The sequence below is a fragment of the Trachinotus anak genome, unplaced genomic scaffold, assembly GCF_046630095.1.
Source record: "Trachinotus anak isolate AG129_WGS33_773 ecotype Australia unplaced genomic scaffold, CSIRO_AGI_Tana_v1 ptg000009l, whole genome shotgun sequence".
Lineage (NCBI taxonomy): Eukaryota > Metazoa > Chordata > Actinopteri > Carangiformes > Carangidae > Trachinotus > Trachinotus anak.
This window is the reverse complement of record NW_027273860.1, coordinates 12,843,695-12,857,728: the sequence shown is the minus strand read 5'-3', so window position 1 is coordinate 12,857,728 and position 14,034 is coordinate 12,843,695. Positions and strand designations below refer to the sequence as shown.

Below are 14,034 nucleotides of genomic sequence, written 5' to 3'. Positions count from 1 at the left end.
ACTCAGTTACTCTGTTTAACATCTGTAACAGACTGCATGTCTCTTTAGTGATATTTGCATTAACTTCAAGCTGGCTCTAGCATTAGTTTCGACACTTTATTTGTTTGTATTCTCATTCTGCACATTAACCACTTTATCTCTCTAGTATTGATGTTGAGTCTTGGTGACAGGCAGCTCCACCCTCTGTCCTATTACCAAGTTTCTACACTCCTCAGCCCAGGTGTCAGGGTTGGCGGTGCTGTTCCGCCCACTTGTCTGTTTGTGCATTGGCTCAAACTCTTTATACTTTGTTAGGTTTTCTTTGACGGTTTTACTCTACCTGAGCCTTTGTCCCAGTCAGAAACAACTACAACAGATAAACTAACAGTGTCAATGAAGATAAAATTGCTTAAGTAGGTCTCTAAAAGATGCAACCTGACGCCCGTCACAGCTGCAGCAGCTACTGGTGATGTATCAGTCAAACCAGTTTTCCTTCAACAAAATGTTAATCAGTGTATTTAGGATGTTTAAGATCAGGTACTGTTACACATAAAGGCTTGAAGGACTTGCTGCACTGGTATACTAGGTAGGACTTCCTTGTGTTGGTTCACAGAGGGCTTCCTTGTGTTGGTACTCTTTTGACTTCACCATGTGTCATGTGCTAAAGTCATATTTGAAGTTACCATGGTAACAGGAGCCATGTGCATCTTGTGTCAATATGCATGTGCAGGGATGTGTTATATACTGGGACTTCTACAGACATTGGCTCTGTTTTTTTTGTTTGTTTGTTTGTTTTTTTCAAAGAAGCCCCATGACATTGTCCACATTCATCCTGATGTTGACTCACTACATAAAAAGTATCTTCCATCACACACACTCATTTCTTCTTCCATGTACATGCAAAGAAATCCAACAGGTTTTCCTATGTGATATTTGCAGTACAGTTTGTCGCTTTTGTCATTACAAGCAATTTAATCAGGGAACACTGATAAAATGCTCTGTCTCTCATACTGTTTTCAAAGACACAGTGCTGTCCAACCTTATTTTTTTTTCAGTACATACAATACAGATTTCTTTATTTCAGTATACCAAAAGTCACAGTAGAAGCAGGGTTTTTTTTTTTTTATTAAATAATTTTATTAATTTTATTAACTCAAATGTAAGCATTAGGTATGTGGCACTGAAATTATATAAGTGCATCTGTCCTTGTATAGTTTATGCTTCACTCTGTTGCATGTTAAAATGTTTTGGTCAAGTCAGCAAACGTACTGTAGTTTTCCCCACAGATGTTGAGCCATACCAAGAGCAGTACATACAATACATGGAGTTCCTTTCTTTGCTATATCTCAGTCACGTAAACTGCTTGAGTCATGGTCGTGGTTTGTCCATTCTGGGCCAATGCTACTGTAGAAACATGGTGGTGAAATGTACTAATTTCCTCTTTTTGTTTAATTAAAATGATAGCTGTCATTTATGTTAGTATTTGTGAAAAATGCAACAGGTATCACACTTTGAAAATGTGCCACAATAGTAAATATGGATTGTCCTAATTATTGAAAGTGGTGTGAGACAAAGCCCATATTTATACGCATACTAGTGCTTGATGTTAATAAAGTTTTTAGAATATTGCAGTTAATCCATATTTTATGCAAGTGAGTAATTAAATTACTTGGATTAAGTTCACCGACTGTATACAGCATCAAGTAATGAGCCAAATAACGCATAACAGGAAACAGAAGCTCTATCAGTGGAGGGACGTTGAGACGTACTCCTAAAACGCTGTACTCAATGTCAGCTTGATTATTAGAGTCAAGAGTCAACGTATGTGTAGAAATTCAATTTGTGGTAATCAAGGACAGTACAGAAAGTTATAGTGCGTGAATGGAATTTAATATGCACCTGAAAAGTGCAAAATTGAGTCTTTTGGTAAACAAATACACTTTACATTTACATTGCAGTAAAATGATAACTATGTGTATTTGATAGATTTTAGTGAATCATTCCCATGATGGTTCAAGGCCTTTTTCAAAGATATCTACCTATATCTTAAAATCACAGAGGATACAGTAGGAAACCACTGAAAGTGTTAAAAGTGCTAGGATCATCATACAGCCCACAGTTTTCCTGGAGACGCATATAGACCACACTTCCCCGTTCCAGCTGGAGAATTAATGCATTTGAAATGAAAGTATGACCATTAGTTACTTCAGAATTGTGCAAAACTCTCTGACTTTTATGGTATAAATTTACTGCCATCCATTCATCATCAGCGTTGTTGAAGGCAGTAAATCTGAAGTAGTAGACTCCTTTAACAGGTGCTGTGAAGATACCTGCAACAGTAAAGAATCAGAGATCTCAACATTGTCCATCTCCCAGGTAATGTTATGGTGCCTGTGGTAATGAATACACTACCTGTATTTGGGTTATAAGCCCTGCCAATATTTGTGAAAACTCTCCTGTAGATGAATGTAGTTTCAGTATTAAATGGTCCGATCTTCTGTTCCAGCACTGTAGTTATTCTGAATGTTGTTTAGAATTTTTGAAATATTTGATTTTAATTTAATTTAATTTAATTTAATTTAAGTCAAGCGATGAGTCCATCAGTAGAAAACTAATCTGCAACAATTCTACAAATTTTTTAAATAATGGCAAAAACTAAAATGCCAATTGCAGATGAGTTGATCCCTTTAGCATTCCTCTAACCGATAACTGATTTACCACCTGCATTCACTTTCTCAAGACCAGCCACCTTGTCTTTCTGGGTTTGTAGTTCAGCCCTGGTATTCTTGAGTTCCACCCTCTGCTCCACCATCATGTCTTTCAGAGCTCTCAGCTCGTTCCAGATATCAGCACAAGTCTGGCCACTCGTCTCTAAACCTTGGTCAGTTTCGGCACTCTCGTCTTGAGCCCATGTCCCAGAAAGACAGAACAGCAATACCACCAGCAGCAGAGAACCCCTCATTGTAAAACCTCACCCCTCCACAAATTCCCTTAGGAAATGAAATGGAATCAGATTTTTTTTTTTTTTTTGCACATCCACCCCGAGTGACCACAGGTGTTGTGAGCACGAGTGTTCAAGAATAACTCTCTCTTGTTATTTATCTTGTGCAAAGCTGGCAGAAGGAGACTGTCCCTGACCATATTTAGGAAGGCGGACTGATGCAATACCCACAGCTGTTTTCAAAAAGACATTCTCATAAACCTCAGTGTTTATCTTGTTTATGCAGATGGTATCATGTTTATCCAGCTGGACAGAGGCTGTACACTAAACTTAAAGATGTGTGTATTATCTGGATTAACTAAAAAGCTTCCAAATGTAACACAGTGAATTACTACATCATCTGTTCCATTAGATTACAGTGTTCATATTGCCAAAATATAAAATGAACATCTGGGTCAAACATAATTCTAAAATTCAGAATTGATATAATTAGATCCACATTTCATTATTTATTATGTGAAATCATCTGCAGCTCCTCTGTTGTTAAATGGGTTATTTGTTAGTTGGGAAGACACTCTCGTCACAGTTTTTAAAAAAAGTCAAAGTGAGGGCTTCACTTGAGATCAAGCAAGTGAACCCACAGTGCGATTTCTTAACTTGGAATTCATTCAAAACAAAAACAGAGTGACTGGTCAGCCCATCACCTTGTTATCAGGCTCCTCCATATGAATGACAATCCCAAAGCAAGCCATGAAACGGCCTTATCTGGTCAAATTTGAACAATTCTCTTCCTCCTTCTTCAACTCTTCATCATTATCTGTGCTCTTTTTATCTGTGGTAGACAGCTGGCATGTGCGTGATTTGAGCATGTGTGTTTGGGGTGTGTGACAGAAAAAGAGAGGCTGCACCACGTATTTGTTTGTGTGTTTCAGCAGGCGCTTCTGTCTGTTTGTGTGTGTTTGTGTGTGTGTGTGTGTGTGTGTGTGTGTGTGTGTGTGCCACAGTGAATGTGAAGATTCAATAACACTGCTATCACTGATAAGCTCATCATTCAAAGCTATTGCAGGTGATGTAAAACAGATGAGGGGACACAAGGTTACACAGTATCTATTTTCCATTACATTCAAGAGGTTATAGAGAAGGACGGGGTGGTGCAGAGAGCTTGGTGGTGATTACATCAAACCAGTGAATAGTCAGAAATTTGACTGTCCGCACATCAAGGTCTCTTCCTATCAGAACTGGCTTTTTCTGTTGTCATCAAGCCAAAGCAGACACATCCTCCCATTTTCTTACTTTAATACTTTTTGGTTCATGACTTCTGAAGTACACCTAAAATGCAATGTTAAACAGTATCATTATATTTTACTCTCTGACAGAGCGTCTGTAAAATTCAATTCCTTACAACATAAATGTTTGTACTGTTGTTTGCGTGTTTGTGTGTGTTTGTGGGTATTTAAGCAGCGTAACCATGAAGAAGACCACAGCGGTCACACCCCATCAGCAGGTGGCCAGCTTGGTTCTTAGTTTCTTTGGTCACTGCCATGATTACACCCTTGAATTAATTAGTGTAGACTCCCTGCTAACATGAAAGCCAGGCTCTTCAAGTGCATTCTGGGAGAAAGTACACAACGTAAAAGTGTGCCTTATAGATGGCAAAGACACGCACAGAAACTGCCACACACAAAGCAGAAGCCTGCACACTCTCTTACACACATGGGTTGACATTAACACACGCAGGATGCCAGGGAACATATGTATTGACTTGCATGCAGATCCATGAGTCTATGCACTCTGCCGAGACTGATTTGCACGTGACCGTGCCTTGAACTTAACTACAGTGTCCTCACTTCAGATGTATTATAGTCAGTGAAGCAGCAAGCTGAGCAGAATTAAATAAGACAGTCACTGCAGGAGATGGCCACAAGAGGAGAGGGGTATAGAAATAGAAAAAAAAAGGGAAAAGTGAAATTCAGAAATATAGGAAAGGAAATAAAGACAGAGAGATGAAAGAAAGAATCAGGGACAGAAAGTGAGGCAGGGAGGGAAGGATGAATAGAGATTGATGTCAGTAAGAGGTGATGTATTGAGGAGAGGGTGATGAGAGTGAGCTGGCTTCTCTCTCGGCTCCTGTAGTAATGTCCCTTTCCAAAACATCACTCATATTTAATGGAGCACAGCTACAAGGGAAGAGAGAGAAAAGGGGAACTCAAAACTTATGCGCACACACACACACACACACACACACTACACTGACCTATGCAGACATCACACCACATTTCAGACTTGTACACACTTGCACAGAGTGCTCAAAGCTTGCATGCACAGATAGAGAACTCACACTGATGCACTCTGGTACTCAGACGCAAAGAGGGTTCTCTGAGAGTTAATGGAGTTGAGACAAAGGGGCCCTGAGACTGGAAGCTGCACTCGGCTAAAACGGGGGAGAGAGAAAGAAGGAATGAGAGAACAGAATAAAAGACGAGACGAATCAGGGAGCACTGGCATACATTTGAGAATATGTAAAGTTTGTGAGGAAAAAATGTGGGTGAGGTGGGTAGATGATCTTTAGTTAGTATCACCCCTGTCTGACGCCACATTTGTTAGGTGGTTGAGATGGAGGCATGAGAGAGAAACACCGAGGTGCACTCACTGTAGAAAAAAAAAAAACAGCTGTATGACAGAATAGAAGGTAAACAGAGCGACAATAGCCACAGAGAGAAATTTTATTTCCTAGTTTAACCACCCACATACCTCTCACCCATGATGAGTCATCCAGTCGTCTTTTCCTTAAATTCTAGTCAGATTTAATGATGTTCTATATTCTGCTATAACAAAGTTAACTTTGTTATAGCAGAACAGCAAAAGATGCCAGTGTTGAACTTTAGTTAAAGTACAAGTAACGTCAATCAGCACACCACCTTTTTTCATCATTGTAAAGTTCAGTTGGTGCTGCATTTTTAATAGAAGTGTCGAGCCAGTCAGTTCAAATTATTGTGATCTCATTGGAAAATCTGGTTCAAGAAATCTTGCACGAACTAAGGATTTGCATTTCTATAATGTGATGTTTTTAATTTACACTTGTGCAAAAGACATTTTTGCAGCGTGCATTTTCTGAAGACATTTTTATCTCCACCCTCCAGGTTCAGGCCTTAACGACGGACAATGGCATGCAATACGTTTGGTTGCCAAGGAGAACTTTGCCATGTTGACAATAGATGGCGACGAGGCGTCTGCTGTGCGCTCCACCTCACCTCTCATCATCACCACAGGAGGAACCTATCACTTGGGAGGTAAGGGTCACCCCCGTACCATCACCATAGATCTGACAAGAGCATCACACACCTCACTTTCTCCCCTGCATATTACCAGCCCATCACACTGCTCTCCAGCGCCCATCTGGGAGGCCAGGGATTACAATAGACTGTGTTTGATGATTTCCATGAAAAATTGAAATGCATCTTGAACTTCAGCTTACTGTGATTATACCTAAAATTTGCCAAGGACCCAGAAACCAAACCAAAATACTTGTTAATTAATCTGCTTTTATTTTAGTTAATGTGTATAGACTTTTTTTGTCTACATTTTTAGTTTAATAGAACATTCTGTAAAAAAAAAAAAAAAGAAAGAAAAAATGAGTTTGTTTTAGTCTACATTAAGTCGACAGTGAAATAGGGCTCAGTGAAACTTATATATGAACTATGCCAACTCTGTGTGTGTGTATGCGTGTGTCTGTGTCTCTGTGTGTGTAGACTAAGTATGTCTACAAATCATTTATCTCACTAGAAATCTATATCCCAGTGGCCAGAGTTTAGGAAGTTGCTCACTTAGCGAGAGGGCAGACACAACTAGACCACCAGATATACACAACCACACAGAGGAAAACACACATACACATATGCACATATACACATGCAGCAGCCACAATCTGTCTGAATTAGGAAGACGCCAGGTTAATGATGCTAGACGCTGCTGTCTGTCTGTTGGAAGATGGTCCGTATCTAAGTGTGCATGTCTGACTTTGTGTGTGTGTCTGGGTGTGAGCATGTGTGTTTGTTGGGTGTGTGGGCACCTATGAAATTACAGTAACTGAGAGAAACAGTCTGGACTCTGATAGCTCCATCAGGCCTCCCTCTCTCTCTCTCTCTCTCTCTCTCTCTCTCTCTCTCTCTCTCTCTCTTACTCACTCTCTCTCTCTCTCTATCTCGCTCTATCTGAGCTCAGTCTCCTCCATCAAGCAAAACCATTTCCCCAGACCAGTCAATAAGGATCAGAACACCTGAAACTCACACACGTACACACACACACACACACACACACACACACACACACATCCAGATTGTTGTATTCTGTTGTCCATCTTAATTTACTCCTCACTGATGGTGAGTGAATCTCCCTTAAGACCATGATGACTCTGTACTTTTTATTTATGAAATCAAAGTTTGTGAGACCTTGATGGGCGAGTGGAAAAGTATTCAAAACCTGTTACAAGGATTTTTTTAGTTTTTAGTCTGGGGTGTTGCAGAATAATTCAATACTAACACTTAAGCTTTTATTATTTCTTATCTCTCTTTTACCCAAACTTTTTTCTTCTTTGTCTTTCCTTTTTCTGGTTTATCTCTCCTCTCCTCTTCTCTCCTCTCTTCCTTTTCACCCTCTAGTCTCCGTTTTGATCCAATTGGTGATTTATTGATTTTGGTAAGCTGAGTTGAGAATCAATATTAGCTGAGAGGAGAGGATCTCTAATGTCTTTAACCCTTGAAGAGGGTAAAGGAGACAGATAGCAAGGGAGAAAAGGGAAGAGTGAAATGGAGAAGATGGATAAAAGATAGTGAAGAAGAGAGAAAGCAGAAACCAGGAATGACATGAAAAGAAACAAAGATTTTGGCAGGGGGAAAAAAAACGATAGCAGGCTAATGCATGATACCAAGGCTTGAGAGAGGAAAGGAAGAGAAGCTGAGAAGCTGAGAGGAAAGGTGAAAATGAGACATAAACTCACAGAGGCAGAACCTGTATGTAACCAGAGGGAATACAGGGATCCGAACACACACATCTCACATATTGTACACACATATGTATGTGAGGTGTGTGTGCTATATGCATCATTTTTGTGTCTGCTTGTCATACACAGATGAATCCTGTGTGTGGTGACTTTCATTTGTTTTGCATGTACACTCCCTCACATATAAACAATCACACACACATGCATCTATACAATGCAGAGAAATACAACTTTCAGAGGGTTTTTCCCTGTTGACGGAGGCGGTGTGTGGGCTGCATTGGCAGCTACTGTGACTGGGGTTTTACTTGTTAATTTTACATGACATAATGAATGCTGAGGAGCAGGGAGCCTGGTGCTAAACACAAGTGTGATGGCTGCAGGGGATACAAAACTGCTGATTATTACCAGGGCAAGGAGTACAAAGTGGCCACCCCTTCACAGGCGAGGGGAGAAGACATTTCTGAAATTACTGAGTTCAGTCAGTTCAGAGTCAAGATTTATTTCATAAGAGAGGTGCAATATATGCAGGTTGTTTTTAGCTCTAATAGGTTCCACCTGACAACTAGACTTGGTTTTACTTGTTTATTTTAGTGGGAAAAAATGATCCATACACCATCCTCCAATTTTACAACCAGATTTTTTGTTATTTCAATGCCTTGCCTTCCCATTATTGCAGATCCAGGGCCTTAAGACATCTGAATCTGTGTGTATGTGGTTTAGTGTGAGTTTGCATGTCTGTGAACTTGTATGAACAGAGTGTGTGGGTGTTTTTGACCAAATAGTCTGAAACTCCTAAGCCCACATGCATACACACACACACCCACAGAGAGAGAGAGAGAGAGATGCACAGATCAGACAGAATATCTAGAACATTTATTCAAAACACTCTACCTGGTTGCATTCAGAGGCTAATTTCCATCCCAGCACAGAGGTAACTGAATAATATTGTGAGTGTACAAAAGGTAGTTTAGCCCTTGGTTTGCCCTCAATTACTCCTTCTGATTCACTCAGCTTGGTGAGTCAGAGAGGCCAAGCACATTAAGCTGTCCTAAAGCTCTCTAACAGTATCCCATCAGCACTTTCTGTGTGACCGAGACTATTCTGTCAGTGTGCCACAATTAGCAGAAATCCCTCGGTATCATGACCGATCCCTGTTCTTTTATATACAGGACGACTCTTCACATAATTGCTGAGAGTAATTCATGTAGGTGCAGTCATCCAGGTAGCCATCTGCTAATATCATGGCTTCAAGGCATCAGTCTGGTGTTTTTATTGTCAACAGTTCTTGATCAATGACCACAGACTTGACTAGAGTAAACAGATGCAGCTCTACATACACTCATTTTGACAATACAGTAGGAATATATCAGCTGTTTTCTTTTAGGTTGTTTTCTCGTCATCTTGTTGTGGTGCGTGTAGTGAACATATTGTAGTGTTTGCTCTACATGAAAAATTAATCTAGGAACTGGGAAGTGTTTCTGTCTCATTTCATATTCTTCATTTTACGTTTTTTTCTCCCTCTGTGGCTTAGTCTTTATTAAGCATGGCCAATCGGCACATTAAACTAAATTAGGACTAATTAGTATCATGGTGAAGCTTGGCTGTCACACATGCAGGGATATACATCCAGTCTGATTTACACAAACTCGTCACCGTGCTTTGCTTGAAACTTAAAGTATAATTTGATCATAGCGAGAAAGATTCAGTTCATCCTTGTAAAGAGTAATAAAGGTGTACATATATATACATATATAGAATAGCTAATAAGCTGTCAAGGGGTTTTGCACCTACACACACAAACACAAAGGTTGTTGACGCAGAGGCATTATGTGAGATAATTATCAGTCTGTATTTAATCAAACAGAAAGTGAGTGAGTGTGCATGTACACGTGGGTAACGCTGCAGTGATCTTAGCCTTTTAAAGGTGAGAGAATATCACTAGTGGGCCAGGATTACTTGTAGTCTTCTCTAGACCAACTTGTCTCCATTAAATGTGAAACATGGAAAACAATTAGCAAGAGGCTGGTGATGGTCTCTCACTGCCTGGCACAAAAAATAAAATTCAAGAAAAGCCAGCAACTGTTTGTCTGTCCTACCAGTGACGATCACATCTGAGTTAAGACATTTTTGCAACAAAAACATGACACGTGACGGATTTTTTGAAGCACTTTAATGCATAAATACTCTTTTTAATTGAGGATAACTATTTGTTTAAACATAACAGAGCTCCTTAATGCTTTTAGATAGCATTAATATTTATACCATTGATGTGTAATATGAAGACAAGCATGCTGACATAAAAAATGTGCTAATTAATGCTTTAATTAACTTAATAAATTACCTAATTTGCATAAGTGGTTATGTTTAATGTATTTTGATGGATTTAATGGGACATTATGCAGCTCAAGTACCATTCCCAAAGAGTTTCAAGGCAATGCAAATTATACAGCTAATACTTTTTCTTTTCTTAAATTTTCGTTTGTAACATGATGTGCAGTTTTTATGTCAGACAATATTTTTTTATGATCCCCTAATCCTAGTTTTATTAAAAAAGACTGCCTGAGAGATCTCAGGTGAAAATATGCAGTGACATTTAACTGAGACACATCAGGGTTCCCACACATCCTGGAAAAACTGGAAAAAGTGTTTCTGTACATACAGAAAGTGGTCCCGTGCACCATGGCGACAGCGGCTTTAACTTCTGCTCCGCTTGTAGCCATAGCTTTAGCTTCAGCAACTGCATTTTCAATCTGAGCAGAAATTGTGAGTGTCTTCTCAAGAGTAAGTCTGTCCACAAGCAGCAAGCACTCTCTGATTCGAGCATTGGTCATTTCTCTCCACATTCGCGTAGAGCGGCTACATACCGGGTGGTTGTCTCACCGGTCTATTACCACAGCATTTAACTTAGGCACACACACTGATTGTGTGAATGAATAGAGCACACTTCCTTTTATCCCCTATGTCGTCAGCAAGAGCTAGCACATAGTTATAAAACATCCTAATCCATATTTTAAAATGGGCCATAGGCACACCTGGACTGTGTAAAAATGCTGGAGGTGGCCAAACACCAAGCAGAGCCATCCTCGACGTCAATATGTTGTGTAGGCATCCAAAAAGAAAAGGAGCTAGCAAGCAGGCTGAAATTAGAGCAGAAGTCTTTACGTCAGCAGTCAGAGTCAAGTGCACATTTATTAATTCAGCCAAGTCTAGTGAAGACTGACACCACCACCCATTTGTATATTATATAACACAGGCACCAGCCTACAGCACAGGAACATTTTGATGTGAGGCATGATTCCTGTCTGTCATGAGCTAGATCATCACTGAAAAAGTCCTGGAAAATGACCTCTAGGAAAGAGTGGGAGTCCTGCACTTTTGTTTGTCATACACTTGACTGACTTATTCCTTGAGAACTGTTGTCTTTGACCTCAGTGGTACCGAAGAGACGAGAGATGCTTTAGATGGTGCTTTAGATATAACTGCCCCAGCTTTTCTGCTTCTGTGGCATTAAAATTCATGTGGCACCGCCTAAACCCATGGTTACAGAGTTACAGGTTATTATACTTTAGATGTCAGAGGAAGGAAAAGAGTAGGCTTTGAGCCTCTGTCATCACCCTCAACTCTGCCCTCTTGCTTAATTCTCCCTTTCTCTGTTTTCTTTTCTCCAGTTTAACTCTCTCCCTCATTTTTTCATTCTCTCCAATTCCTCAGTTTATGTTCTGTCCTTTTTTTTTTCTTCTTTTGTCCCTCATCCTCTCCCCTCTCCTCTCATCCCTCTTATCCTCTTTGACCGAGTCGGCCCCTTCCTTTGCCTCCCCTCCTCTCCTCTCCTCTCATCTCCACCCCTCTATCCTTCGAGTGTCTGCTTTTAGAAGCAGTCTCCTGAACCCAAAGCCTATTTTACGGGGAGTAGTTTCTCACTCCTGACGCTGCGCTTAGAGAAATTAGTAAGTGACTGACACAAGACATCCACAAATTGAATTTCTCAAGAGGGAAGACAGATGGACACTCTCACAAACACACACACACACGCACATACACAAGGCCATAAAGTCACGCTCTTTTCTCTGCAGGAGCAGCGGACAAATGGATATACTAATGAGGGAGTAGTCAATTATGGGACGTTCCACCCTGAAGCACCCTGGTGTTTGGTAACTGTGGGAAAAAAAAGTTTGCAGCATTTCCTCTATTACTTTTACAATCCCCACTTCCTCACCAAATTCAGATAACTCTTCTGAGTTGTTTCAGTGTGACAGCATTTCTCTGCTCGTTGCTTCTTTTTCCATCATTTTTGAGACGTCATGTTTTCCCTCACATTTATTCTATGTGCATGAATAAATGATATTTCTTTTCCAATACAGTGTACGACATTCCATGCAGCAAAACCTTTTTGACCTTTTAAAATAAACTGTTGACGTGACTCCATTTGGTTTAAAGTATGTGATCACTGCATTATGTGCACTTTTTCATGCAACTGGAATGTAAACAAAAATCTTTCTAACACATGTATTTATAGTTAATACACATTATGATAGTGATAATTGTAAAATATAGCATGTTCCAAGCATACTGGCACCTCTTCCTCTCCATGTTAAAGCTTGTGGTGAATTAGCCGTGAGACTCTGATTCCCACATGTGTGTTCCTTGTGTACTTATGTGTGCATCAATGCATATACTGTTACTCATCTGCTATGGGTGTTACAGCTTGTGTACAGTAATGTTTGACATGCATAGATTTTATTTTGCTTTTGACTGTGCTCCATAAGGTGCTGTAGGTGTCTTACAGAGTTTTACAGATTTTTACAGTTGAGGGAAATAGCTCAGGGAGAAATAGCAGCAGGTTGTCAGTAGATAAGCACAATTTTTCCTGGTGTGACTTTGGATTTTGTGTGAACTACATATTGTTTTTGGCAACATTTTTTCTCTCGTCCGAATGCGTGTAGAGTTGCATCCCCAGAATATTTGTTTAATGTTTTCCTCTGAGCGCTTTGGCAGATTTCCAGTCTGTTTCCTTTGGAGGAAGATACATCCCCCCTAAATGTATTGAGATGTGGAAACAAGTGTTCTGTAGCCTGAGAGCCAGCCATGCCTGTCTGATGTGTTCAGGTAGAAGAGAGCTAGTGCTGGTCTTCCAGTGTGAATTGTGAGAAAAGCTCTTTGGGCACAACAGGGGGGCTGTGATAGAGTGCCAGGAAGACTGCGGGGGATTATTGCTGCTGTTCAATATCCTTAGGGGTTTATGAGAGATAGAGTCTTTGTTTATACAACAAATTAAAACCGTAGAGCATCATCGTATTCAGGCAAAAATATTACATTTTGTCAGACATCTTAACTTGGATTGAAGCTATGGGTGTGTGTGATGGCTTGAGGATGTACAGATGTATGACCACATTTATGTCTCAAGTGTTTTTCTCTGTTGGACTCCACCTCATTAATCTCAGTCTGTATCATCCCCTGTTTCTCAGTACAGCTGCATTACTGCTTTCTGAATAATACAATGATACGTTTTTGAGAAATATAGAAGAAAAATTGCCTTAAGGTTTGTTGACAGTAAGGGGCACTGCAAGACAACACGCTAACAATGGTCATTACTGGTCAAGGTTTCTGAGTGACAAGAAGAGAAAACATAGTGCTTTGACAAAATTTAAAGCTTGACTGCAGTTTGGATACATTTCCTCTCAGCTATTATGCATGTTATATGCACATACACATTATCATAATGCACATTGAGTGTTGAGTGTTTACTTAAGGACACTTACAAATGGAGGATTGCAATTAGAGTTGAAGGATTGCATGGAAACTCAAAATTTCGATCAAAAATGTATCAAGTGCAACATTTCAATTTCAATAGAAATTTAGATGCAAACAAACAGTTTTAGTGACATGAACATTTTTAGTGAAAATTCTCACCATTCAAAGTGAGCAGTATATGGACTAAAAATAGGTGACACCCAGTAAACAAGCCTAGCAACCTACATCCATCTACCCATCCATCGTTCCATGCATTGCTCCGTTCGTTCTGCCAAACTGTCAGGAAGGCTGTGTTTCCTTTGCATTCATATGCAATCCAGGGGACACAAAGTGCTGCCAACCAGCTGTAGTCTGCTCTGTTTCC

The 14,034-nt window shown here is 39.9% G+C and overlaps 2 protein-coding genes across 4 annotated transcripts in view; one reads left to right on the top strand and one right to left on the bottom strand.

Moving 5' to 3' along the window:
• Positions 1-14,034, top strand: part of cntnap2a (contactin associated protein 2a) — a 338,398-nt gene that overhangs the window by 210,495 nt on the left and 113,869 nt on the right. For all 3 annotated transcript variants that reach the window (XM_071485431.1, XM_071485429.1, XM_071485430.1), the window contains one exon: positions 6,061-6,210. In XM_071485431.1, coding sequence (XP_071341532.1) covers positions 6,061-6,210 — 150 coding nt within the window. The remainder of the gene's footprint in view (positions 1-6,060; positions 6,211-14,034) is intronic.
• LOC139625732 (complement C1q tumor necrosis factor-related protein 3-like) lies at positions 1,733-3,031 on the bottom strand. The gene is made up of 3 exons (XM_071485911.1): positions 2,683-3,031; positions 2,392-2,487; positions 1,733-2,309 (listed from the first exon to the last, which is right to left on the bottom strand). The coding sequence occupies exons 1-3, from the start codon at positions 2,939-2,941 to the stop codon at positions 2,032-2,034; spliced, it is 633 nt and encodes a 210-aa protein (XP_071342012.1). The 5' UTR covers positions 2,942-3,031; the 3' UTR covers positions 1,733-2,031.

Coding starts and splice junctions, on each gene's coding strand:
- LOC139625732 (XM_071485911.1), bottom strand. CDS start 2,941: ATGAGGGGTTCTCTGCTGCTGGTGGTATTGCTGTTCTGTCTTTCTGGG. Junction 2,488..2,682: donor AGGTGGTAAATCAGTTATCG/GTTAGAGGAATG, acceptor GAATAACTACAG/TGCTGGAACAGAAGATCGGA. Junction 2,310..2,391: donor GGCTTATAACCCAAATACAG/GTAGTGTATTCA, acceptor TTACTGTTGCAG/GTATCTTCACAGCACCTGTT.